Source organism: Ochotona princeps, chromosome 2 (assembly GCF_030435755.1).
Source record: "Ochotona princeps isolate mOchPri1 chromosome 2, mOchPri1.hap1, whole genome shotgun sequence".
In the NCBI taxonomy this organism is placed as follows: Eukaryota; Metazoa; Chordata; class Mammalia; order Lagomorpha; family Ochotonidae; genus Ochotona; species Ochotona princeps.
Genome location: NC_080833.1, coordinates 9,978,016 through 10,001,215, shown reverse-complemented (window position 1 = coordinate 10,001,215; position 23,200 = coordinate 9,978,016). Strand labels below are relative to the sequence as shown.

The window sequence follows — 23,200 nt, the reverse complement described above, 5'->3', positions numbered from 1 at the left end:
GGGCTTCCTGGTGAGGCAGAAGGACAGATGAACCCGCAATCAGCCACTGCATAGCCTGTCCCACCTGCTGCCTGTCCCGCTCCCTCCTTTCGTCCCTGTTATGTGTTGTGGTGACCGCGTGCAGTCAGGGGACGCAGGGTGTCCTCAGCACTGAGAGGCTGTCTCGCATGTGCCTGTGTGAGGTAGAAGTGTGTGTCTCCCAGTGTCACCTCTGTGTGCCCTGAGCTCCTCTCTCAGAGCCACCTGCCCCATTCTGTGGGTTCTGCTGTCACCCCAGGAATGTCCCTGTCCCTGTGGTTCCCATGGGCAGCTCTGACTCCCCAAGCCCATGCCCCCTCTGGCCACAGAGGCATGACCCTGGAGTCAGAAGGAGACCCCTGGAGGGTCAAGTGCAGGGCCAGCTCCTGCCCCTGCCTTCCTCTTGCTCCGTCTTCTCCAGACCCATCCAGGTTCACAAGCCCTCAGCCCCTCCCTCCACCCCCAGACCCCTTACCTGTCAGCACTTTCTGCTATGAGCCCAGCTGCTCCAGCTCGGCCAAGCCTCTTCGCCTCCAGTTCAAATGCACCTGGACAGGTGTCTACTCCACCTATCAACATTTCCCCCCCTCCCAGCCTGGGCCTGAGCCAATTAGAATGTCCTTGTAAACCAAGCAGAACTGCGCAGGATAGCAGGCACAGAGCAGGTTCCCTCAGGCGCAACACCTGCAGAGGAAGGCGCTCATCCTGCCACAGGCACCGCAGTTCCTGAGCTCCTTGGTTCTAAGATTTTATTCATTTATTTGAAAAGCAGAGGTAAGAGAGTGAAAGAGAAATCTTTCATCCTCTGGTTCACTCCCCAAACACCTACAACAGCCAGAGCTGGCAAGTCTGAAGTCAAAAGCAAGGAGCTCCATAGGGGCCCAAGCATTTGGGTCATTTGGGTCATTTTCTACTGCTTTTGCAGGTACATCAACAGAGAGCTGGATCTGAAGTGGAGTAGCCAGGATTCCAACTGGCACCCAATATGGGATACTGGTGCCAAAGGGCAGAGGCTTTCCTGCTATGCCACAGTAACAGCCCCTACATTAGCCCATTTAAAAAATGGCATTGTTAAAGGCGAGGCTGCTTGCCCAAGATTCCGGCTGCATAAGGCAGTGCCACGATCCTGCCCTGGTCTGCCCCACCTGTACCCCAAGTCCAAGGGAATGTGCATATTGTTGAGTGGTGAGAAGACAGTCAGCAAGGAGGACAATGCGGCAGTGACCTGGGACAGCCAGAGGCCTCCAGATCCTGGCCAGGAGCACAGGCGTGGTTTTTGTGTCTGGGCATCCCTTCTAGCAAAGCTGCGTCCAACCCACGGCATCTAAGGGGCAGCAGCTCTGCCCAGGGCCACTGGGTAAAGGCCATGGACTCGGTCTCACACCCACAGTGGGCAGGAGATGGGCATATGGTGAGGGCACATGTGAGTTGGGGGCCAGCTACCTGCAGGACCTCTGCATCTGCCCCTCCCTTCCCCCTCCCTTGCCTCTGTGAGCCAGGGACAGCATCAACATTTCTCAGGGATGCACAGAGGACCAGAGAGGGGCAGACAGTCATCAGAGTCACACAGCAGGGGTTGGAGCAGGTCTTTGCCTGTGTGTGGCCCCCCCCGCCCCCACTGCCAGAAGCTCCCTGACCACCAAGGCCTCACAGGGCAATGGTCTGGGCACAGCAGAGGGCTTGTGCCTGAGGTTGCTTCTGTGAGATGTGGGCAAGAGAAGTAGGACATCACCCTCCCCCATGCCCCTGACGATGCCACCTTTGTAAGTCATGGTGGCCCTGGACTGACTGGTTCCAACCTGGGACTGTGAGCCAATGTAACACAGGAGCAGGGGCAGGTTGGGTGCAGCAGTTAAATCATATGCCTTATCAGCATCCTGGGTTCAAGTCCTGGTTCAGCATCTGATGTAGCTTCCTGCTAATATGCTCACTGAGGGGGCCACAGGTCCTCCTCAAGTCCTGGGGTCCCTGCCGCGCACGTGGGGGACTCAGATGGAGCTGCAGACTCCTGGCTCTGGGCTGACCCATGCAGGCCTTTGTGGGCATTTAGTAAATGGATACAAAGATGTGTTTCTGCCTCTCTGCTCTGAGCTAAAGTGGAAATTTTCACAAATACATGAAGTACAGGAAGAACAGGTGTGGGCGGTGTGGGGACACCCAGCTGCTGTCACCCTACCGCTTGCTGCCTCATGCACTCAGAGTCCCTGGCTCTGTTGACACTTCAAACTCCAGGCTCCGGCACAGGCAGCTGTTGGCCACAGTCCTCAGGCTGCCCTATGTGACCACACCCTCACCTCCTGAGCCCCAGGAAGCTGAGAAGAGGGCAAGTGGGGCTTACAGTGCCCAGGGGGAGACCCCCCTACTAAGCCATCACTCCTCACCTGCCAGTCCTAGCTCCTCCTTCTTGGGTGGGGCAAGAGCAAGTTCAAGGCCAGCACAGCACTGACCCTATGCTACTTCTGCCCCCGCACCCCTGAGGGCATCCAGCTCCTCTCCTGGGCAAGAGGCCTGGGTGGGCCTCGTCCTTCTGTGTCCTGAGTCTGGGACAGAGCCCAACATACACACAGTCAGGCCCGGGAAGTGGCTTGCACACGTGGGTCTCAGGGCTGCTCTGCAGAGCACACAGAGGAACAGGTCCCCAGTCACCTCCAGGACCCACATCAGGAACCCGGGGCTAAGGTTCCCCTGGAGGGTGGCACGATCCCAGCATGTTGGCTGCCAGGCCCTCCGTCTGTGTGAGCTGAAGGGAGACGCATGGCTGGAGACAGGGGGGCTGGCCCTGGTGACCTTTCCAAGTGCCTCCTGACCACTGAAGCTGGAGGAGCCAGTATCTGTGTGGGCGATGCCTAGGAGACAAAAGGGGGTGGAGCCATGGTGGAGTGGGTAAGGCTGGTTAAGGCATCAGGCACCAGGAGCAGTGCCTCAGGCCCTGGACAGGTGAGCAGGTCTCTGCTCTTGTGTCTCCGGCCCTCAGGGACCCCCCTTGGTTCACTGTCTTTCCAGGTACCTCAGTACCGGTGACTTTCTAACAGCCTGGTGGAACCCCCTGGCCAGGAGGGAGGTCAGCAGCCCACAATACAGGGAGGGATCTTCCCCACCCCTCTTGAGGGTGGCAAGCCCCTCCTGCTCCCCATGTGTGCTCTGCCCTGTCCCCCACTTCCTCTGGGACAGAGGCCTGAGGTGCAAGGAGTAGCTCCCCACCTCTCACAGGAGGGAAAGTGGGTCCATGGGGCAGGAAGGGGCGATGTGGGACGCTAGGCCAGGCTGGGGCCTCCCAAAGGCTTCCAGACCCAGACTGAGACAAGCAGAGGCTCTCAGCAGGGACCAGGGCCGTGGTGACCTGCAGGCGGCCCAAGAGGGGCAGCAGCGAGTCTGGGTGTGTCCTACAGGGAATGGACAAGGGTCCCTGGCAGCACCTGCCTCAGATGGTGGTCACCACCTTAGTGTGAGGTCAGTTGGGTCCTTAGACCCAGAGCCAATCCACAGGTTGGATTCTGATCAGGAAGTGGGCCGCGTCCACACAGCCAGGGAGCAGGAAGTTGAGCGGCTTCTGGGGGGGGGGGGGGGGATGAACACTCCATTGAGATCAACATTTTCTTCTTTTTTAATTTGAAAGACACAGACTAAGATCTCCCACCAGCCACTTCACTCCCCAGTGACCACGACAGCTTGGGGGTGATCCAGGCCGAAATGGGGAGCCTGGAACTCAGGCGAGTCTCCCTTGTGGTGGCAACACTTCATGGCTGCCTCCCCAAGTGTGTGTCAACAGCAAAATGAGTCAGGAAATGGAATTGTGCACCCAAGTGTGTGCTGGCGTGATTCCCTCACTGAGAGGAGGAGGGGGCCTTGAGTCTCCACATTACAACAAAGAAATAGAGGCACTAAGGGCATAGGAACGCACCCCAGTCACCCCACCAGAAACGTCAGAGCACGGTGTGAAACTTGGCACCAGACACAGCCAAGCACCTGCTAGAACACTACAGCCCCCTGGAGTGGCAGAGAGGAGATGACACAGCAGGGTTCTGGGCCCTGGTCAGGTCACACAGCTCAGCAGCTGCACTGGGGCATGGGGCAGGTGCTTTGGGGTGGGGGTGGGGGGCAGTGATGGGCAGGACCCAGATACATGTGCCGCTCTGCTTCCAGGCCTGCAGGACAGCTTCCCCAGCGGCCCCTCGCGGGATGACAGTCTCCTGGCCTTCTCCTCTCCTGGCCTCTCCCCTGATGGCTGGCCCTCCCCTGACCCCAAAGCAGCTGTCTGCCCGCAGCCCCCTAGTCCTGAGCAGCAGCCCCGGCAGCGGCTGCCTGGGGGACTGGGGCCTGAGGTGGGGGGCTGCCCGCAGGGCTCCCTGTCCTCAGTGGACAGCGGCTCCCTCTCGGAAGAGGAAGATGAGGTTTTCTACAACTGAGGTGAGGCTTTCTGGGCCCAGCTCCTGCTCACAGTGTGACCTTGACTGGCCTCAGCCCAGGCACGACCTGATTGGGTGCTACAGCTGGGAAGGGCTCAGCTTTATTGTGCAGGTACCTCTGGTTAGGATCAGACAACCCCAGAGGGCTCCTGGGCCTGTCATGGTGACGGTGGATGCCCTTGTCGTCGGCCATGAGCCTTGGGACGGTTCCCAGGCACCCATGGTCGGGCCTCCTGCTGGCTCGCACATCTGCCCTGCAGCTGTAGTTGGTGAGCCTGACAATGGCTTGGGGTGAATGTAGGGATCATCTTGGGCTGGGTTAGGGAGGCCTGCCATGCTGGGGTGGTGATGGAGCGGTGGGAAAGGCTGTGACCTGAGGCCCTGTGGTCACTGGGCAGCGAGGTATCCTGTCCCCTCCTTAGGTGACTCACTTGGCGGCTGGAGGGTTGGTCAGGGCAGAGATGGCTTTCTCCAACTGGAACAGAGCAAAGCGGATCCCAGGAGGGAGATGGAGGGTTGGTGAGAGTGGGCTTTGTCATAGCTTCCCTGGATGTGGGTGGGGATCCTGTGACTGCTGGAGCTGTGCCTCCCCATTGCACTGATGGGAGGGCGTCAGGACTGCAGGCCACAGAACCAGGGCAGGGACAGCCAAGCCCAGGAGTCCCTGGCCAGGAACTGGAGGCCGTGAGAGGAGCAGTGGAGCACGTGTTGTGCTGGTTGGAGCCCCAGCAACTCCACTTAACATGTAGCTTCCTGTGGATGTGCTTGGGAAGCAGCAGGTGGTCATCCACCCAAGTGCTTGAGGATCTGCCCGCCCTTATGGAAAATCCAGGTGGACTTCCTGGCTCCTAGCTACAGTCTGGCTTAGTCTTGGTTGTTGCAGCTAGTGGATGGAAACTCTCTCTGTCTCCCTTTTCCTTCCCTCTTTCTTTGTTGCTCAAGCTTGTCGATAAATAAATCAGAACAAAAGCAGAAAGGAATTCTCTATGGCCCCCACCACCCTGCTCCCTGGGAGTCCCTGGTACCTCCACCCAGGTCACGAAGCCCACAGCTCTGCCCTTGGACGTCACGAAGAGCGACTGAAGGTTCAACAGTTCAAAGAGATTGTGTGCCTGTAGGGGTTTTGTAGGGAAACACAGGAAAATCAGGGTCCCCAGCCCATCCTTCTGGCCCGCTGCTCTAAATCTCAGCGGGAACCTGGAATGTGACTGCAATGTTCGCTAAGGCCACTAGGGGGCATATAGAGCACACACAAGAGCAGAGCAAGGAACCTAGTGGCAAATCATGAGTGGTCACTGCCAGCTGCCCTGGGTATTTCTGGCCTTGCCCACCTGACAGCTGGACTCTGGCTGTGCAGGTTGGGAACCGTACCTGGTCACAAGGGAGGGACATCCCATGTGCAGTGATGCGACACTTGTGCCCAGGGTCTCGCTCCTCCATCTCCCTCTTGCCACCTCATCCCTCCCCACATTGTCTCATTTCCCTACACTGTTTTCCCCGCCCCAAAACTTCTATTTCGGTGTTCCTCCAGCGCAGTCGGGGAGCCTGGAACCTCATTCCCTGCTGGGGGCTTCCCCTCTGTCCCAGGGCCCTAGCTGACCCCCAAATTCTCCCCTTCCCCACTGCTTCTCATTACCTGGTGAAGTGAGGTCTCAGGGAACAACATCAGGGTCACTGGCTCCAGGGAGCAACCTCCAACCAACATGTCCTGGAGATAGTGCTGGGACAGAGGCAGAGTGAGGGGCACATGGTCCTGCACCCCTCCTCAGGCTGCCCTGCCTGACCACCACTCCCATCAGCTCCCTGCTGCCCACCTCTCCCCCATACACACCTGTTGTCCTGAAGCCCAGGCAGGCGGCTCGGCCTGGAGGGCTTGCACCAACTGGGCCCTTCGCACGGTGCCCACCAGGATCTGGGACTCTAGCAGGAGCACAGGGAGGGTAGAGAAGCACATTAGGAAGAAGGAACTCACCTGTACTGAAGACCTAGTGTGTGCCAAGAACCTGTGTGCTGGACTTTTCCTGTCGGTCTGGTGGTGAGTTCTCAGGCCCAGAACTGCTGAGCGCCACACCCAAAGTCACTCAGCTTCCAGTGTGGAGGTGCGGCAGGTGGTACAGAGCAGGCGTAAGGAGCTGGCCCTTGCTGCAGGTCCAGGGAGGCAGCGGCCAGCTCGGGCCACCTGCATGATGACTGGCTCAGGGATCCTCTGGTGAGCAGGGGCCTGGTGAGAATCTACATGCCCAGAGGGTCAGCTTCTGTCCTGAACATCTAGAGGGCTCCGTCTAGGACCACCTGGACCCCCAAGGCACTGGTGCTCAGACTCTGCGTATAAATGCCATAGGGGCTGTCAGGAACGTGTGTACACTCTGCCTCCTGGCGTTCCTGTGTGACCTCCTGCAGCGCAAGTGCTCGGATGTGGCTGAACAGTCTTATCGAAGGATGCAGATGGCAGGAATCTGGACTCGTTCCGTCCAGACGCAGCCCTTTTTCCCGATGCGTTGGACTCAGGATGGGCTGAACTGGCAGGTGTGGAGCTGGCAGGCAAGGAGGCTGACTGCCTGCTGGGTGTTTTTACTTTCCACACATTACAATAAAAATGTGACAAGACAGATATGTAAGTCCCCTTTTCACTTTTACTTCCAAAAGATGCATCGATTGATTTGAAAAGCAGAGTTAGAGAGAGAGGGAGAAAGAGGAGAGAAATATTTCATCCATCGGTACACACCCTAGATGGTCTCAAAAGTCAAGGCTCACTGAAGTCAGGAACCATACCATGAACTTCGGATCAGCGCAGCACCAACCGTTGTGGTCGCTTGGGGAGTGAACCATTGGACGGAAGATCTTCCTCTCTGATCTCTCCTACTCTCTGTATATCTGTCTTAAGTCAGGAGCCAGGAACCTCCTCCAGGTCTCCCACACGTGTGCAGGGTCCCAAGGCTTTGGGCCGTCCTCGATTGCTTTCCCAGGCCACAAACAGGTAGGTGGATGGGAAGATGGGCCACCGGAATTAGAACTGGCGACCATTTGGGATCGTGGCGCTTTCAAGGTAAGGACTTTAGCCACTAGGCCACCACTCCAGGCCCAATGAACTTCTGAGTCTCTCACGTGGGTACAGAGGCCCAGGCACTTGGGCGATCTCTTGCTGCTTTTCCAAGTACATTAGCAGGAAGCTGGATTGGAGGTGGAACAGCTTCATAGAAACCATGTCTCATATGGGATGCTGATGTTGCAAAGAGCAACACAACCAGAAATACCACAGCAATGGTCCCACATTCTTCCTCTTTTAAAATAAACAAATTGAGTGCCAGCCTTGCGGTGCAAAGGGTTAAGCCAAGCTTGCTGGGCATCCCTTATGAGAGCTTGTCCAACACCAGCTCGTCCCCTTCTGATCAGCTCTTGCTAATGGCCTGGGAAGGCAGTGCAGACATGGTCCAAGTGTTTGGGTCCTGGTCACTCTCAGGACAGACCTGGATGGAATTGCTTGTTCCTGGCTCCTGGCTTCAGCCTGGCCCAGTCTGGACCCCTGGGTCCATTTGGGAAATGACCCACCAAAGGGAAGATTCTCACACTCTGTCCCTCCCTCCCTTCCTCTCTATTTGTCTGTAATTCTTTCAAATTCAGATAGATAGAGAGATAGATAGATCGATCGATCAACAAGTGAATCCGTGAAATGCAGAGAGCTGTGGCTGGGTGGGCAGTGGGGTCCCCCAGTCCTGGCCTGTGCTGCATGGAGCTCTAGTTCAGGGAGAAGACAGCTTTGACCACGAGGACAATTCCTGCTTTGTCCAGGAGCCAAGAGCTCTTGGCAGCTCACCCACTCGCAGGAAAATTCCCAAGGACAATGAGGAGAACTCTGCCATGGGTGTGATATGTGGGGGAGGCCCACAAGAGGGCCTTGTGAGACCCTTGGGTAACCCTAACTGAAGAGGAGCCCTGTTTGCAAGGTGAGAAACCTGCAGATGTTCAGCTCATTGAGTGACTCTGTCCCTCTTGGGATGGCAAGGGGTGTGACCCCTACCAGGCATTGGCTGCAGGAAACTCAAGAAGGGGCTGGCGTGGTGGATTAACAGGCTAATCCTCCAATTGTAGCACTGTCATATCATATGGATGCTGGTTCATGTCCCAGATACTCCACTTCTGATCCAGCTCCCAGCCAAGTCCTTGGGCACCTGTACCCACGTGGGAGACCCAGAAAAAGCTCCAGGCTCCTGGCTTTGGATCAGCTTAGCCCTGACAATTGTGCCATTTGGGGAGTGAAGCAGCAGATGGAAGATCTATCTCTTCTCTCTCTGCAAATTTGCCTGTCAGATGAAAATAAATACACCTTCTTTTAAAAAATGAACAAAAACTCGTGAAGACCTTACTGGTGCCAGCATACGCAGAATGGCAGGCATGGATCAGACAGCCCACAGCCACTGTCACCTCGCGTGCAGCCGTATCACCCATGTCGAGAGAGGGAGTTAATGTTGCCATGTTATTGTTAGAAAACCTGAAGCTGGAGGAGGACCGGTGCTCGCCCAGGCTCACATGGCTGTTAGAAGGCACATCCAAACGCAGACAAGCCTTCCACTGGACTTGCTTTTCCTGGGCCTGACCCTCTGGAGTCTGGGTGGGGAAAGAGAGAGGGCAGGGGGAGCCCTGGCTGCCACCCTCCCTGCTGGGTACCTCTGCTCTCCACCACAGGGTACTCGGCCACATCCGTGGAGGTCACAACCTTGACCACCTGCTCCAGCGGTGCGTCCCTGGCCAGTGTGGTGATGGTGTGGTTCATGAAGTTCTCCACGGTCACGCGGTGCGAGCTGGGGGCAGAAGGAGCACCCATCAGGCCCCAGAGTCAGACCTCAGGACGAAGCAGGGGCCCCTGGGAGGTGACAAGCACAGACAGGGTCTTAGTACTCCAGCATGGACAGACAGCTTCTTGGAATGAACCAACCAGGAGCCCCACTGGGTGGGCGGAGAGAGAGATAGCTGGGGTCATCTTACAAAACACCCAGATCTGAATCCCAGTGCAGTCACGCCACCGTGAACTTCATCATGTTCACATTCATAGGGGAGCATTCCCTGAGAATTCCATTTCAGGACAAGATAGATGAGGGAACAAACACCTTCAAGATTACAAAGCACTACAGTAACCAGCCCATTTTACAGGTGGGAATGCTGAGCTTTGAGGCAAGTTGGTGGCTTGCCAGTCGCTAGAGCTAGGCCTGGCTAAGGACCCGATTCAGCCTCTCAACCCTGTACTTCGGGCCGATGGCAGCATTCTGGCCCAACTGGGTCCCGGGACGCCCTCAAAGCTGTTTCCTTTCAGCTGTGCCTCCTGCTCCTCTGCTCCCAGCGAGGAAAACAACAGTGGTAGGACAGGCCAGGGCCCCTCGGGGCTAGGGCTCATGCACCGTGGGACCTGGAGCAAGCCCTGACCACTGCCTGTGCCCCAGCTTCCTCATGCAACAACAGGGGGTATAGGCAGGCGGACACCAGAGGACCTTCCCGGGCCCGTTTGCCAAGCTTTGCAGGGCAGGAGTGAGGGCGTCTGAGGGCTCTGCACCCTAGCCCCTACCCCTACTACTGTTCATACCCAGGGGCCACAGTGAGCACTCTCACCCGATGGGGCGACCCCGGATCCATGGCAGGTAAGGCAGTTTCTTTACAATGATGGTGCCATCGTAGAAGGAGGGCTGGCAGCTCTGGGCGATGGCATTGGCCACCAGCACCGCCATGAGCACGGGCAGGGCATGCACAATCTGCCCGGTCAGCTCGAAGGCCAGCAGCGCTGTGGAGATGGAGTGGGTCACTGCCCCCGAGAAGGCTGCCGCCCCTGCAGGGACAGCACAGGCAGGAGGCTCAGGCCAGAGCTCAGCATCCCGGCATGGCCAAGGTCACGGGCTCAGGTGAGAATCAGGCAAGGCCTCTGGCTGAGGGGAGACAGAAGGTAGGGGACAGGGAATTGGGGACAGAACAAGAGCTGAGGGGTGTCAGGTTCTCGGGGAGTGGTGGGACAGATATCTCCATGTCTTCTCTCTGTGCCTTGCTTCACTGTCAGCCCATTCTCAGATGCAACCCACACAGCAGGGAGCTGACCCACTCACCTGCCAGGGCATAGCCACCAGGCATGATGGGGTTGGTGATGCCCCCAGCCACGATGCCCTCAGGGAAGGCGAGAGAGAGGGCCTCGCCCAAGAGACGTCCGATAGCCGCTCCTGGACACAGGCTGAGGCTGAGGAGGCGGCCGTAGACTGGCCGAGTTCTGCCCCTCCCAGATTCCCAGAACCCCAGACTCACCATAAATGAAGATGGGCAGGAAGTAGCCAGCGGGCATGGGGATGGTGGTAGCCAGGATCAGCATCCAGAACTGCAGGGGTGGGGTTAGGGCAGCATGAGAGGCAGCCAGCCAGGCACGAGGAGACCAGGGCAGGCCAGCCATGTGCCCACCACCAGCGTTGGGGTCAGGGATACATGGGCCAGGGCCAGAACCCTCTCCTTCAACAATGTGCCCACTGTGTGTGCCTGGTATCGAGGGCAGAGGCTGGGCTGGCTATGCCGTCTTCCCGCTTAGCCTTCCCTTAGGACTAAGAGCCACCCCATTTGAAAGGAGAGCAGACCGATGCTCAGAGAGTTCAGCCCACTTGCCCAGGACCTCGCCATGGCAGGATGGGGCACCGCGCTGCCCCTGCTGACCCAAGCAGGTGTCAGCTGTGGCCCTGGTGGCTCTGGGTGCCCACCTTCATCACTAGGAAGAAGGCGAGGGTCCCGAAGATGGTGAAGTGTGGGTGGTACCATTCGAGCCACAGGTTCTGGGGGTCAAGTTCCTTGGGCCAGGGTGGGGACGCGTTGCGGGTCAGCAGCGCCCAGGAGCGGTTATCGAAGAGTGAGTCCAGATGTTCCTTCATGGAGAGCTGGGGGAGGGGTCTGCACGTGGGGCCCAGCAGACCCCCACCCAGCAAAGCGAGAGGCTGCCTCCAGTCCCACTGAGCCCTCCTGAGCTGGGTAGCTGGAAATCAGGAACTTCCTGTCTGCCCCCATTCCTGTAAATGCCGCCTAGGCATTTAGACATAGAGGGCACCTAAGGGGCAACTAATGGGACCCCCACTTCTCTCAGCCCAACTCAGCTCACCCGAGAAGCCATGAAGCGACCCACGCCAGGAGGGTAGGTGAGGGAGGCCAAGAGCAGAGCTGCCAGAGCTGAGTACAGGGGCTTGCTGTGGGGGGAGAATGCAGGAGCTGACAGTAGGAAGGTAGGCTGACCCCTACCTTTCCCACTGCATGGACAAGGGAGTCAGGCTGGGGGAGTCTCAGCTACAGCACCCCTGCCACCTTGAGGGAAATGAAGGGTGGCAGTGACCCATAGTCAAGGGTCACTCCGTCCACCAGCCCACCTGGTGGCCAGCAGCTTGGAGATGACCCGGTTGGTCCTGATGAAGGCCAGGAAGGTGCGCTGGCAGAAGAGGTAGGCACAGCTTGCCATGCCACAGATGGCCCTGGGGACAGGCACAGTGAAGCCTCAGCTCCACCTGGCCCAGGCAAGGAGACCCCCAGGAGTGCCCTCAGGAGCCCAGGCACTTGCTCACCCCAGCACCACGAAAAAGAAGATCTCGGGCAGGTCGAAGGGGACGTCCACCCGGAAGCTGGTCTTGTAGAGGGAGGTGATGGTCTCTGGGGAGCAGGGGTCCAAGGCTGCTCTGAGCCCCCAGCCCACTCCCCACACAAGCCTATCAGGCCCACCAGAGGCTGGGGTGCTGCTGCCAAGCCCATCCCAGTACCCTGCTCATGACACTCAAGGCCCCCAGCCCTCCCCTGCCTCCAGCCAGTGCGGCCCTCTCTATGCTAGGAACCCACAAATCCAGCACAGCTCTGTTCCCTCCCCAGGAGGGGCAGGTGGACTAGGAAAGGAGGAGAGGGAGGAGGATGAGGGGGAGGACACACTGGAGGGGGGACACAGGGAGGGCAGGGAAGGTGAGGTGGAAGGAGGGAAGGAGGAGTTTCCCCTCCCTGTGCAGGTGCCCAGTGTGGCTCACCCTGCTCGCTGTTGAAGACGGCCAGGAGGCGGAACATGAAGGCCCCGCAGGTGGCGGCAAAGAAGCCCCTCCAGTAATCCCAGACAGTAAAATGGGAAGACATGACCTCGATGCTAAACAGGACGCCTGGGGAGGAGCACCAAGCTCAAAGCACCTGCTCCACCAACCCTGGGTCCCACAGCTTCCAGAACTCTCCTCTTTGGCCACCACCTGTCCTGGTGCCCAGCAGCCTGGATAGGTGGGGTCACCAGCTTTCCTGGGACCTGGGCTGCAGGTGAGTAGCGTACCATCCCCTCCTGACCCTCACTTGAACCCGTGTGTGAGTGTGCGTGTGTGTGCACATGTATGGTATTCCATGTGGGGATGCATAATCTGTGATACCATGCATGTGTGCCTGTGCGAGTGTGTATCTCACACATTGGGTGGGGACTGTGACCGTCTACTCCTATAGGTTACACAGCCGGGTCTCCTGGCCAGGGCCACAAACATGAACTGAATTGATTCCACCTCTGCCACCCCGTTCTCTTTAATGTGGTATGGAAGGTGGCTGGTCAAGCAGGACAACAGGGAGATCCAGGCAAAGCCCAATGCCCCAGGTCCCTCTGGCGGGCAGGCACATTAAACTGAAGAGGGCAGGGCTGGTGGAGGCCCAGGGGGCAGAGAAAAGGCAGGAAGAGGGTCTCACCGCTGAAGGGGGCTGCAAACACCGTGGCCACGCCCACCGCCGCCCCCGCCACCAGCATCTCATGTTGCTTGCTCTTGTTCTGCCAGAGTGGAGACCCAGGGCTTACAGCCGGCCCCTCCTGCCCTCACCCATTCCTCCAGGCTGGGACCTCCCCCAGCCCCTACCTCTGCCTCCCCGAGAGTCTTGGTGCGCAGGCGCCCAAGGTAGGCGGCGATCATCACGCTCAGGTGCACGAAGGGGCCCTGTGTGGGGCAAGGTGTGGACACAGGGCAGAGGGCACAGAGGCAGCCTGTGCCTCCTCCAGCCCTCAGCTGCCTGTCTCCACCCCCTCATCTGTCTCTGGGCCCAGGGAGAGGGCAGCAGAGAGGGCCCCTTCACACTGGGGGTAGCTTGCCCTGTGCCCCTCCTGCTCTGTCTCCCCCACAGGCCAGGGAGGTCTGGGATGGCTTTTGTCCCCTCTGGGGCCTCCACGGCCTTGTCCCCCGACACTGAGCTCCCTGAGGCAGGAACTGGCTGAGCCCTTCTGTCACATCCATGGAGCTGGGCAGGGAGGGAGTGAGGGTGCAGATACCAGTCATACCACTTTCCCTAGGAAGATGGTGCTGCCCGTGGCCAGGGTGCAGGAGAGGCCGACCACCTTGGCCCCAAAGTTCTTGATGTCCAGGTAGTCCTCCAGGATCACCCCTGACAAGATGGTCTTCACCTCTGGGATTCCTGAACCTGAACAAAGAGGGGGAGGAATCTCTGGATTACAGCTCCAAGGAGAGGGCTGGGATTATGGCACAAGATGTTAAGTGGTCACTTGCAATGTTGCATTCCATATGAGCACCAGTTTAGGTCTCAGCTTGTTCCTAGCTTTCACCTTTAATCTGAACAGCCTTGGTTGTTGCAGCCATTTGGAGAGTGAACCAGTAGAAGGAAGATCTCTTTCTATTTCTCCCTCTCTGTGATTCTTTCAAATAAATAAGCAATGTTTAACAAAAAGATTTATTTTTTATTGGAAAGTCAGATAGATACACAGAGAGGAGGAAAGAGAAGAAAGATCTTCTGTCCATTGATTCACTACCCAAGTGACCACAATGTCTGAAGCTGAGCTGATCCAAAACCTGAGCCTGGAGGTGCTTCTGGGTCTTGCACATGGGTGCGGGATCCCAAGGCTTTGGGCCATCCTCTACTGCTTTCCCAGGCCACTGGCAGGGAGCTGGACGAGAAATTCAGCCACCGGGGCACAAACTGGCTCCCAGTAGGATGCTTAGTCAAGTGGAGGATGAACCATTTTAGAAAACCAAGAAAGTAAATCTTTAAAAGAAGGAGGAAGAGGAGGGGAGAATGAGCAGAGTGAGAAGAAGAAAACGAACAAGCAAAACCCTTCTTTGGCTGGCGTGGCCTAGCAGAGAGCTGTTGCCTGTCCCCACGTATCAGCACCGCTGGTTCCATTCCAGGCTGCTGTGCTGCTGGCCCAGCCGCCTGCAAACATGTCTGGCGGGGCCGTGGAAGACACCCTCAGTGCTTGGCCCCTGCCACTCACAAGTGACCTGGACAGAGCTCAAGTTCCTGGCCACCAGGCTCCTGGCTAGAAAGTGAGACAGCAGATGGAAGTTCTGTTTTTCCTCTCTGTATTGCTGTGTCTTTCAAATAAATTATTAAAAACAAAACAAAAACAGTAAGAGCCCTGAGGCTACCTCCCACACACGGGGAACTCCTTGGGATACACTCAGAGCCTCCCAGCCCTAGGAGATGGGACCCACTTTCCTCCCCATGCAGAGGGAGATGTGGGGTCCGTGACCAATCAGTCAATAAATACTGATTAATCAATAAGTCAACAAGTAAATCTTTAAAAGGAAAAAAGGCAAAACTTTTACATGGCTGAAGTGACACAGCGGGTTAAGCTACCTGCTGCCACATTCCTATTCCACTGTCCTTGGCCTGAGGAGGGTGGCTGCTCCCTGCCTCCCCTGCCCACACAGGCCCTGGGCACATGAGAAGGATTAGCAGTGGGGACCACAGACCCAGACCCTGGCACATGGCATGGTGACGCAAACCCACCTCCTGAGAAGGGCGTGATGCTCTGGGAGAACCCGGAGGAGAAGGAGACCAGGGCCACCGGGTACACGGCCCAGGAGAGGTAGCGGAGCAGGTGGCTGTCCCCAATCTCCCGGTATAGCCACTTGTGCGCTGGGGACAACGAGGCATCAAGGAGTCACCCTGGGACGCAGTAGCCCTCAGGCCAGACCCTGGGATCCCAGGGAATATGGTTAAGGGCACCCAGGGCAGGGCAGATGCCAGGAAGAGGTTAGGGGTGCAGCTCGGGGGTCCAGATCCCAACTGCTTCCTAATCCGGTGTGACCTAGGGCCAGCATCTCACTCTCAGAGAAGCCAGGACTCGAGAACACATGGAGGGTTTGCACTTGTCTTTGCGTGGAAGATCTGACTGAAGCACAGAGGGGGCAGGAGCCTGCTCAAGGTCACACAGCTTTCAGAAACTGAGTCACAACCACACTCACACTTGTTGCCACCCCACCCTTCCCACCCCACTGCACTTGGCAACCCATAGGCATCCCCGAGAGTGTGCTGGGAACCCAAGTCCCCAAGCAGGATCTGTGTTTCTGGAAAGGAGATACCTCGCACCACACTCCCAACAGCAAGATCCATTGCATAGCTGATGAGCGCCATGAGCACCCCTAGGACCAGCAGGAAGCACCAGTCCTCACCCACACGGAACAGCTTCTGCTTCAGCCACTCCAGGCCACCTAGACCGGGCATCGGGCACAGAGCAGTTGGGGCAGGTGCAGGGTGGCACCAAGGGAACCAGACTTGGTGCTCTACGGCCTTTGCCATCTCTGTATTGTACCTTTATACCTCTCCAGGAGCACCAACTACATCCCTAACCCACTGGGCGGGGTGTGTCTGGGGGTGCCCGCCATCTCTGCCCCCTTATGAGGGACAGTCAGGTCTCAAGGTCAACAATGCACTTGGGACTCCTAGGAAAGGCATTGGATCCACAGCTCCCTGGACGCCTGCTGTGGATCCAGCAATGCTGGAGTTAGGCTCAGTCAGCAGGGCTGAAACTTTAAGGCAGAGGGGACATGCTGGGCATACCCGGCCCTGGCAGATGGACAGGCTGGCAGATCCCTCCCCTCCCAACCCCTCAGAGACTGGGTGACGATGTCCCCAGAGGCACATGAAAGGAGGAAACCATTGCGGGACATCCAGGTGGGGCTGGGCAGGGCAGATAGCCCAAGGGTCTTTAGAGGGGATGTGAGCGCCCAGCTCTCACCTCGGATGCCCCGGCGCAGGCGGGGACACGGGCCCCAGAGCTCCTGCAGAGCCACGGGGTTCCCCGAGGAGCCCTCACGCAGCCCCACCAGCTCATCCATGGGCTTCCTGGTGAGGCAGAAGGACAGATGAACCCGCAATCAGCCACTGCATAGCCTGTCCCACCTGCTGCCTGTCCCGCTCCCTCCTTTCGTCCCTGTTATGTGTTGTGGTGACCGCGTGCAGTCAGGGGACGCAGGGTGTCCTCAGCACTGAGAGGCTGTCTCGCATGTGCCTGTGTGAGGTAGAAGTGTGTGTCTCCCAGAGTCACCTCTGTGTGCCCTGAGCTCCTCTCTCAGAGCCACCTGCCCCATTCTGTGGGTTCTGCTGTCACCCCAGGAATGTCCCTGTCCCTGTGGTTCCCATGGGCAGCTCTGACTCCCCAAGCCCATGCCCCCTCTGGCCACAGAGGCATGACCCTGGAGTCAGAAGGAGACCCCTGGAGGGTCAAGTGCAGGGCCAGCTCCTGCCCCTGCCTTCCTCCTGCTCTGTCTTCTCCAGACCCATCCAGGTTCACAAGCCCTCAGCCCCTCCCTCCACCCCCAGACCCCTTACCTGTCAGCACTTTCTGCTATGAGCCCAGCTCTGCCAGCCTCTGACCCAGCCCTCTGCTTCCCAGTCAGGAGCTCCTGGAAGAAGTGTACTCCACCAATCAAAACCTGCCCTCTCCCCCACCCAGCCCTAACTTTCCTTGGTCATTAAGAATGTCCTTGTAAACCAAGCAGAACTGCCAGAACAGCCCAGCCTTGCAGGCCAGAGCTGCCAGGAGAGAGGAGAGGGGAACAGGGGCTTCCCTCACCTGCAGGACAGCGCAGAGGGAGGTTCCTTGGCCTGGGACGCTGGGGCACTCAACAGAACAGGGAGGGGTCCACTGTGGGGCTATGCCCAAGGACCACTGGGTAAAGGCCATGGACTCGGTCTCACACCCACAGTGGGCAGGAGATGGGCATATGGTGAGGGCACATGTGAGTTGGGGGCCAGCTACCTGCAGGACCTCTGCATCTGCCCCTCCCTTCCCCCTCCCTTGCCTCTGTGAGCCAGGGACAGCATCAACATTTCTCAGGGATGCACAGAGGACCAGAGAGGGGCAGACAGTCATCAGAGTCACACAGCAGGGGCTGGAGCAGGTCTTTGCCTGTGTGTGCCCCCCGCCCCCACTGCCAGAAGCTCCCTGACCACCAAGGCCTCACAGGGCAATGGTCTGGGCACAGCAGAGGGCTTGTGCCTGTGAGATGTGGGCAAGAGAAGTAGGACATTATCCTCCCCCATGCCCCTGATGATGCCACCTTTGTAAGTCACGGTGGCCCTGGACTGACTGGTTCCAATCTCGGACCCTGAGCAACCCTTTGTCCCAGAAGTCAGACCAAACCAATTCATTTTTAATATGATTTTTTATATTAAATCAGAATTTTAATAGTTGCCACACCAGACAGTACGCTGTCAGATCAAACAAAAGAATTCCCTGAATACTTTCCTAAATATACCTAAAAAAAGAAAATGCTGATTACCTAGAAAACTTTTAATAGTCTAATATTTAAATAATTTCCACTGTTGTTTTTACCAAGTTGCTTTTAAGTAGTTGAGAGGGATGTACACCCATGTGGTGTAGGGAGGGTCGAGTCATGGAGTAAGGCAGGTTGGACAAATATCCCAAGTTCAGCCCCCCACACAGCAGGGGGCGGGGAAAGGGAGGGAACTACTCCTTGCTGTCAAACTACATCAGCACCCAGGGGTGGAGGAACATCAATTGATGAAAAGGACGATCCAATTTAACACAGGAGCAGGGGCAGACAGCTGTTAAGATGCCGCCTTGGGCAGCAGAACCCTGCCACCCACATGGGGGATACGGAATGTGTTCCTATCTCTGGGTTTCATCCTGGCTCAGCCCTGGCTGTTGTGGGCATTTGGGAAGTGAACCAGCAGCAGGGTGATCTGTTTGTGCTTCATTTCAAATGAAGAATGAATAACTCAAATAGCAGCAGGTGGAGGGGCCAGGCATTTCACCTTTCCTACCCCCAGGCAATAGCCTCCTGCACTCAGAGTCCCTGGCTCTGTTGACACTTCAAACTCCAGGCTCCGGCACAGGCAGCTGTTGGCCACAGTCCTCAGGCTGCCCTCACCTCCTGAGCCCCAAGAAGCTGAGAAGAGGGCAAGTGGGGCTCACAGTGCCCAGGGGGAGACCCCCTACTAAGCCATCACTCCTCACCTGCCAGTCCTAGCTCCTCCTTCTTGGGTGGGGCAAGAGCAAGTTCAAGGCCAGCACAGCACTGACCCTATGCTACTTCTGCCCCCGCACCCCTGAGGGCATCCAGCTCCTCTCCTGGGCAAGAGGCCTGGGTGGGCCTCATCCTTCTGTGTCCTGAGTCTGGGACAGAGCCCAGCATACACACATAGTCAGGCCCGGGAAGTGGTTTTCACACGTGGGTCTCAGGGCTGCTCTGCAGAGGAACAGGTCTCCAGTCACCTCCAGGACCCACATCAGGAACCCGGGGCTAAGGTTCCCCTGGAGGGTGGCACGGTCCCAGCATGTTGGCTGCCAGGCCCTCCGTCTGTGTGAGCTGAAGGGAGACGCATGGCTGAGACAGGGGGGCTGGCCCTGGTGACCTTTCCAAGTGCCTCCTGACCACTGAAGCTGGAGGAGCCAGTATTTGTGTGGGCGATGCCTCCGGGCCCGGGAGGCGGGGCTGAGGGGTGGGTAAGGGTTGAGGCATCCAGGAGCAGTGACTCAGGCGCTCAGCACCATGACACTGTGTCTGCATTTAGCTGCTGGCTCCTGTGTCCCTGGCGGGCCCTGGCCCTCTGGGCCCCCCATCTACCACCACCCTCTCTCCATCTCGCTTTGGTACTAATGATTTCTCAACAGCTCTGGTCTCCCTGCCCCATGCCCTTCCCTACTCCCACTTCCCTTAAGACAGAGCCCCACAGAGAGGAGTCTCCAGTCTGGGTTTGTGGGAGCCACAGATAAAAACAGTCCCAGCTGTGGGAGCCCTCAGTCTATTGGGCAAACAGGCAGACTTCTGCAGAGGGTGGAGGGAGAATGACAGTTGGGTAGGGGGAAAGGGCAGTCGTAGAATACAGGGCACCTTGACACACTGTCACGTCTGGTGGTGACCGTGACCATCTGTGCTGTGGGCATCTGGATGGCCGCTGTGCAGGGTGGAGCAATCCAAGAGGCCTCCTTGGTGGAGGTGGGAGGAACCTAAGCTGGTCTGGGAAGGAAAGGGAGGATCCTCAGAGAAGGGGGCACACACTGCCACCTGATCAGGGTCGAGGGCCTTGCCCTCCTCGCTGGAGATCCTTCCTCTGGCTTTTGTCCCCCAAGACTGGCATGACTTGAATCCAGCTTTACTGAGCCACGGGTGAGCAGATGAGGGCTTCCTGGGTTCACCCCAGCCAGACGGTCACCAGACAGGTCAAGCGACTAGGGTAGCTGGACGGGGGCCAGATCAGACACCTCTGGGTTTGAATCCCAGCTCTGCCCCTGTCCACAAAGGTAAGCCCTTCCCTGCCTGGACGGCCCTATAAAACGAGCTTAACAGCAGCCCCCCACCCCACCTGTCTGACCATGCTGGGCAGCTCCTGGCCAGAAACTGTGTTCACAAAGCAGCCTGGAAGTTGGAGCTAGAAAAGTCAGCTGCCGGAACGCTCCTTCACCTGCAAAGGAAATTACACAGCAGGGTGAGGTTCAGGGCAACCCCATGGAGCCCAGATCAAGTGGCTCGGAAGGTGACCCACCAGCACCTCCCAGACAACTGCCAGACAAGATCACTGGATCTGCCCCCGGCCCTGTCTGAGTCAATCTCCAGCTCTCTTCTCTTGGGCCCCTAAGAGTGTGTGTGTGTGTGTGTATGTGTGTGTGTGTGTGACCTGGAGGTGGGGGGTTGTTTTGGAAACAGGGTTCCCATGAGAGCTGGCTGGCGAGAGGCAGCCGCCCACCTACCTCCTGCCCCCAACCCAGGTGGCTGTGAGGCTTTACTAAGAAATGGGCTGGAGACATCCCATGCCATGCTGCACGGATGGGCCTCACTGCACAGAGTGGTCCTGATGTAGGGTGGAGGGGTGGTCTTCCACCACCCTGGAGTTTGCCAGCTGGTTGGGGGTGGGGGGCTCAGCCTTTGCAGAACCAGGGTCTGAAGTCCCCTGAGAGGCTCCAGGTTGAAGGAGGAGACAGAAGACACAGGGACCACCAGATAACCCCCTCCCCCCCATACACACGCCTTCCCGTGAGGGCTTGGGGCAGGCACGGCAGGGGGTAGGGGCAGTCTGGGTGGCCAGGGGACAGCACCCTTACCCCTGCCCCACCCCCAGCCCTGCAGTGTTGGGCGCCCTGGGGCTGGAGCAATGGGTCTGGAATGTTAGGCTGTGAGCTCAGCTCTCCGGCCTGTGGCCTGCGTGTGCTCGGCTGTCAGCAAGGCTGGCTCACGGGAGAAGATTTCCAGTCCCCTACGGCCATGGAGAGGCCTAAATTTAGCTGGGAGACAAGGGGCTGGCAGTGAGCCCTGGGTCAGTAGAGCCTTATAAAGCGCTCACAACCAGGGCCCCCGGCACACTCCGCCAGAGGCCTGCACCCACTCACTACTCCTGTGCAGCCCCTGCCCGCCGGGACAGGGCCCACGCCACCCGTGGATGAGCCACAGGACCTCCTCCTCCTTCAGAGCGGAGAGAAGTTTTCACTCCTCTTCCTCCTCCTCCTCCTCTTCCTCCTCTTCCTCCGCGGCCTCCCGTGCCCTCCCAGCCCAGGACCCACCCATGGAGAAGGCACTGAGCATGTTTTCTGAGGACTTTGGCAGCTTCATGCGGCCCCACTCGGAGGCCCTGGCCTTTCCAGGCAAGTGCTCAGGTTTTGAAGGGGTGGGAAACATATGGGGAGGGGACACTGGCTCCAGGACACTGCCAGATGTATACTGTGGTTGTCCACCTTCCGGGGACAGGGACTGCAGTCTGAGTCACATGTGGTTACAGAGGCAGATGTGGTCATGGGAACAGGTGGGCTCCCAATGAATGGTTATGGCTTTAGGGCTGAGCCACTCGCTCTCGGGGTCACATAAGGCCTGTGACTGGCTGGATCCCAGATGGAGCACTGGAGGTGTGGGTTGGGGGTGGGAGATACGCCCCACCTCCAGGCTAAGAGGGATGGCCAAGCACTGCCATACACACACGGCCCCACACCCACCACAGCAAAGGTGGGTTGCACTGGAGAAGAGGGTGGTGTGAGCAACAAATGAGGAGGCCAGCAAATCCTGGATGCCCGCCATGCCCCATGCCCGGCTCACGGGAGGGCCTTTCTCACAGCCCGTTCAGCAGGTCCGGGGAACATCAAGACCCTTGGAGATGCCTATGAGTTTGCAGTGGACGTGAGGGACTTCTCACCGGAAGACATCATTGTCACTACCTCCAACAACCACATCGAAGTGCGAGCCGAGAAGGTAAGCCTGGCCTCTCCCACCCCTACCCCAGGAGTCACTCCTGCGCCCCTGCCCTCCGTGTCTCCCTCCCCCATCTTTCATCCTGGAATGCCTGCTCCACTCGCTGAGGTTAGAGACCTGTTCCCGTAGGCCACGGACAGTAACCTCCTACTGCCTCCCTCTGCCTCTCCGGGAGCCAGAGTAAGGAATCCTGGGCAAAAGGGGGAACCTGTAGAATAGGGAGAGGTGGGGGCATAGAAGCAGAGGGGCCACAGCAGGAGGATTGAAGGTGGTGGTGTGGAGTGAGGTGGGTAGATGGGGGACTCAGCTGCCAATAGTGGGAGGAGTTCCCACACACCCCACCTCCAGACCTCAGCCAGCCCCATCCTGGACCCTGACTTAGGGGCCAGGCAAAAACCTGCAGCTGGGGATACACACACACTTATTGGCCTGTGCTCCTGGGTGGGAGGCATTGGGTATCCATTTGGGAGGAAGGTACTGCCAGCCCTGCTGTCCCAGGTGGCTGCAGCCACCGCTACCTCTGGCATTCCCCAGGGCATCCTACCCAAGGACTCCGCCCCCATTCCCCCAGGACCTGGCTTTTGTCCCCAGAGCATGCAAGGCTAGCATGTTGGGCACCTCTGCCAGGGATGTCAAGGACTGTGGGCCCTCAGGACCAGGGGAGCACGTGTCAGCTCTGCCACCGTGACAGTGACTCAGCCATCCCATCCCCTCTGGACACTGTGTGCTGGCTGGACCTACCCAGCAGGAGCCATCGGCCTGGCCCAAGAGTAGACAACAATGTGTCTAGACAGCCAAGAAGGCACAGCTGTCCCCTGCACCATCATCTCCTACAAAGCTCAGGAGGCCAGGCTCAGAGCCCCCGCCTGCCTTCAGACACAGCCTAAGTCCCTTGGCCATTTCTGGGAATTCCTGGAGCCCCTTTGCTCACCTCCTGTGCACCCAATGGCAGAGGTTGCCCCCATGTGGGAGCCCAGATGAGGACAGAATGGAGAGGGAGAGGCTGTGGCTCGATAAGAGCCGGATAGGAGTTGGGGCATCCTCCTTGACCTGTGTGTGGCCCTTTCCACAGCTGGCGGCAGATGGCACCATCATGAACACCTTTGCTCACAAGTGCCAGCTGCCGGATGACGTGGACCCCACATCGGTGACCTCTGCCCTGCGGGAAGACGGCAGTCTCACCATCCGGGCCCGACGTCACCCACACACACAGCACGTCCAGCAGACCTTCCGGACAGAGATTAAGATCTGACAGTCTCCTTCCCTCCCCCCTGCTCCTTCCCCACTGACCTGCCACCAGCGGCAGAGGTGGGTGGGGACTGTGGCCTGACCCCTTCA

General features: G+C 58.2%; 2 protein-coding genes across 3 annotated transcripts; one reads left to right on the top strand and one right to left on the bottom strand.

Moving 5' to 3' along the window:
• Positions 1-4,851: 4,851 nt before the first annotated feature.
• On the bottom strand, positions 4,852-16,498 carry LOC101531033 (chloride channel protein ClC-Ka). Of its 2 annotated transcripts, XM_058675697.1 has the most exons (19): positions 16,399-16,498; positions 15,743-15,871; positions 15,168-15,296; positions 13,702-13,841; positions 13,286-13,363; positions 13,122-13,200; positions 12,437-12,562; positions 11,990-12,074; positions 11,798-11,899; positions 11,536-11,620; positions 11,144-11,317; positions 10,704-10,773; positions 10,511-10,621; positions 10,026-10,239; positions 9,090-9,223; positions 6,256-6,344; positions 6,061-6,144; positions 5,450-5,536; positions 4,852-4,899 (listed from the first exon to the last, which is right to left on the bottom strand). In XM_058675697.1, exons 1-19 carry the CDS (start codon positions 16,496-16,498, stop codon positions 4,852-4,854), a joined length of 2,064 nt encoding a protein of 687 aa, XP_058531680.1. The 2 variants fall into 2 exon arrangements, with proteins under 2 accessions (XP_058531680.1, XP_058531684.1); XM_058675701.1 differs by lacking the exon at positions 15,168-15,296.
• A 4,472-nt stretch (positions 16,499-20,970) lies between these two features.
• HSPB7 (heat shock protein family B (small) member 7) lies at positions 20,971-23,161 on the top strand. The gene is made up of 3 exons (XM_004592336.4): positions 20,971-21,264; positions 21,729-21,862; positions 22,935-23,161. The coding sequence occupies exons 1-3, from the start codon at positions 21,063-21,065 to the stop codon at positions 23,112-23,114; spliced, it is 516 nt and encodes a 171-aa protein (XP_004592393.2). The 5' UTR covers positions 20,971-21,062; the 3' UTR covers positions 23,115-23,161.
• Positions 23,162-23,200: the final 39 nt, after the last annotated feature.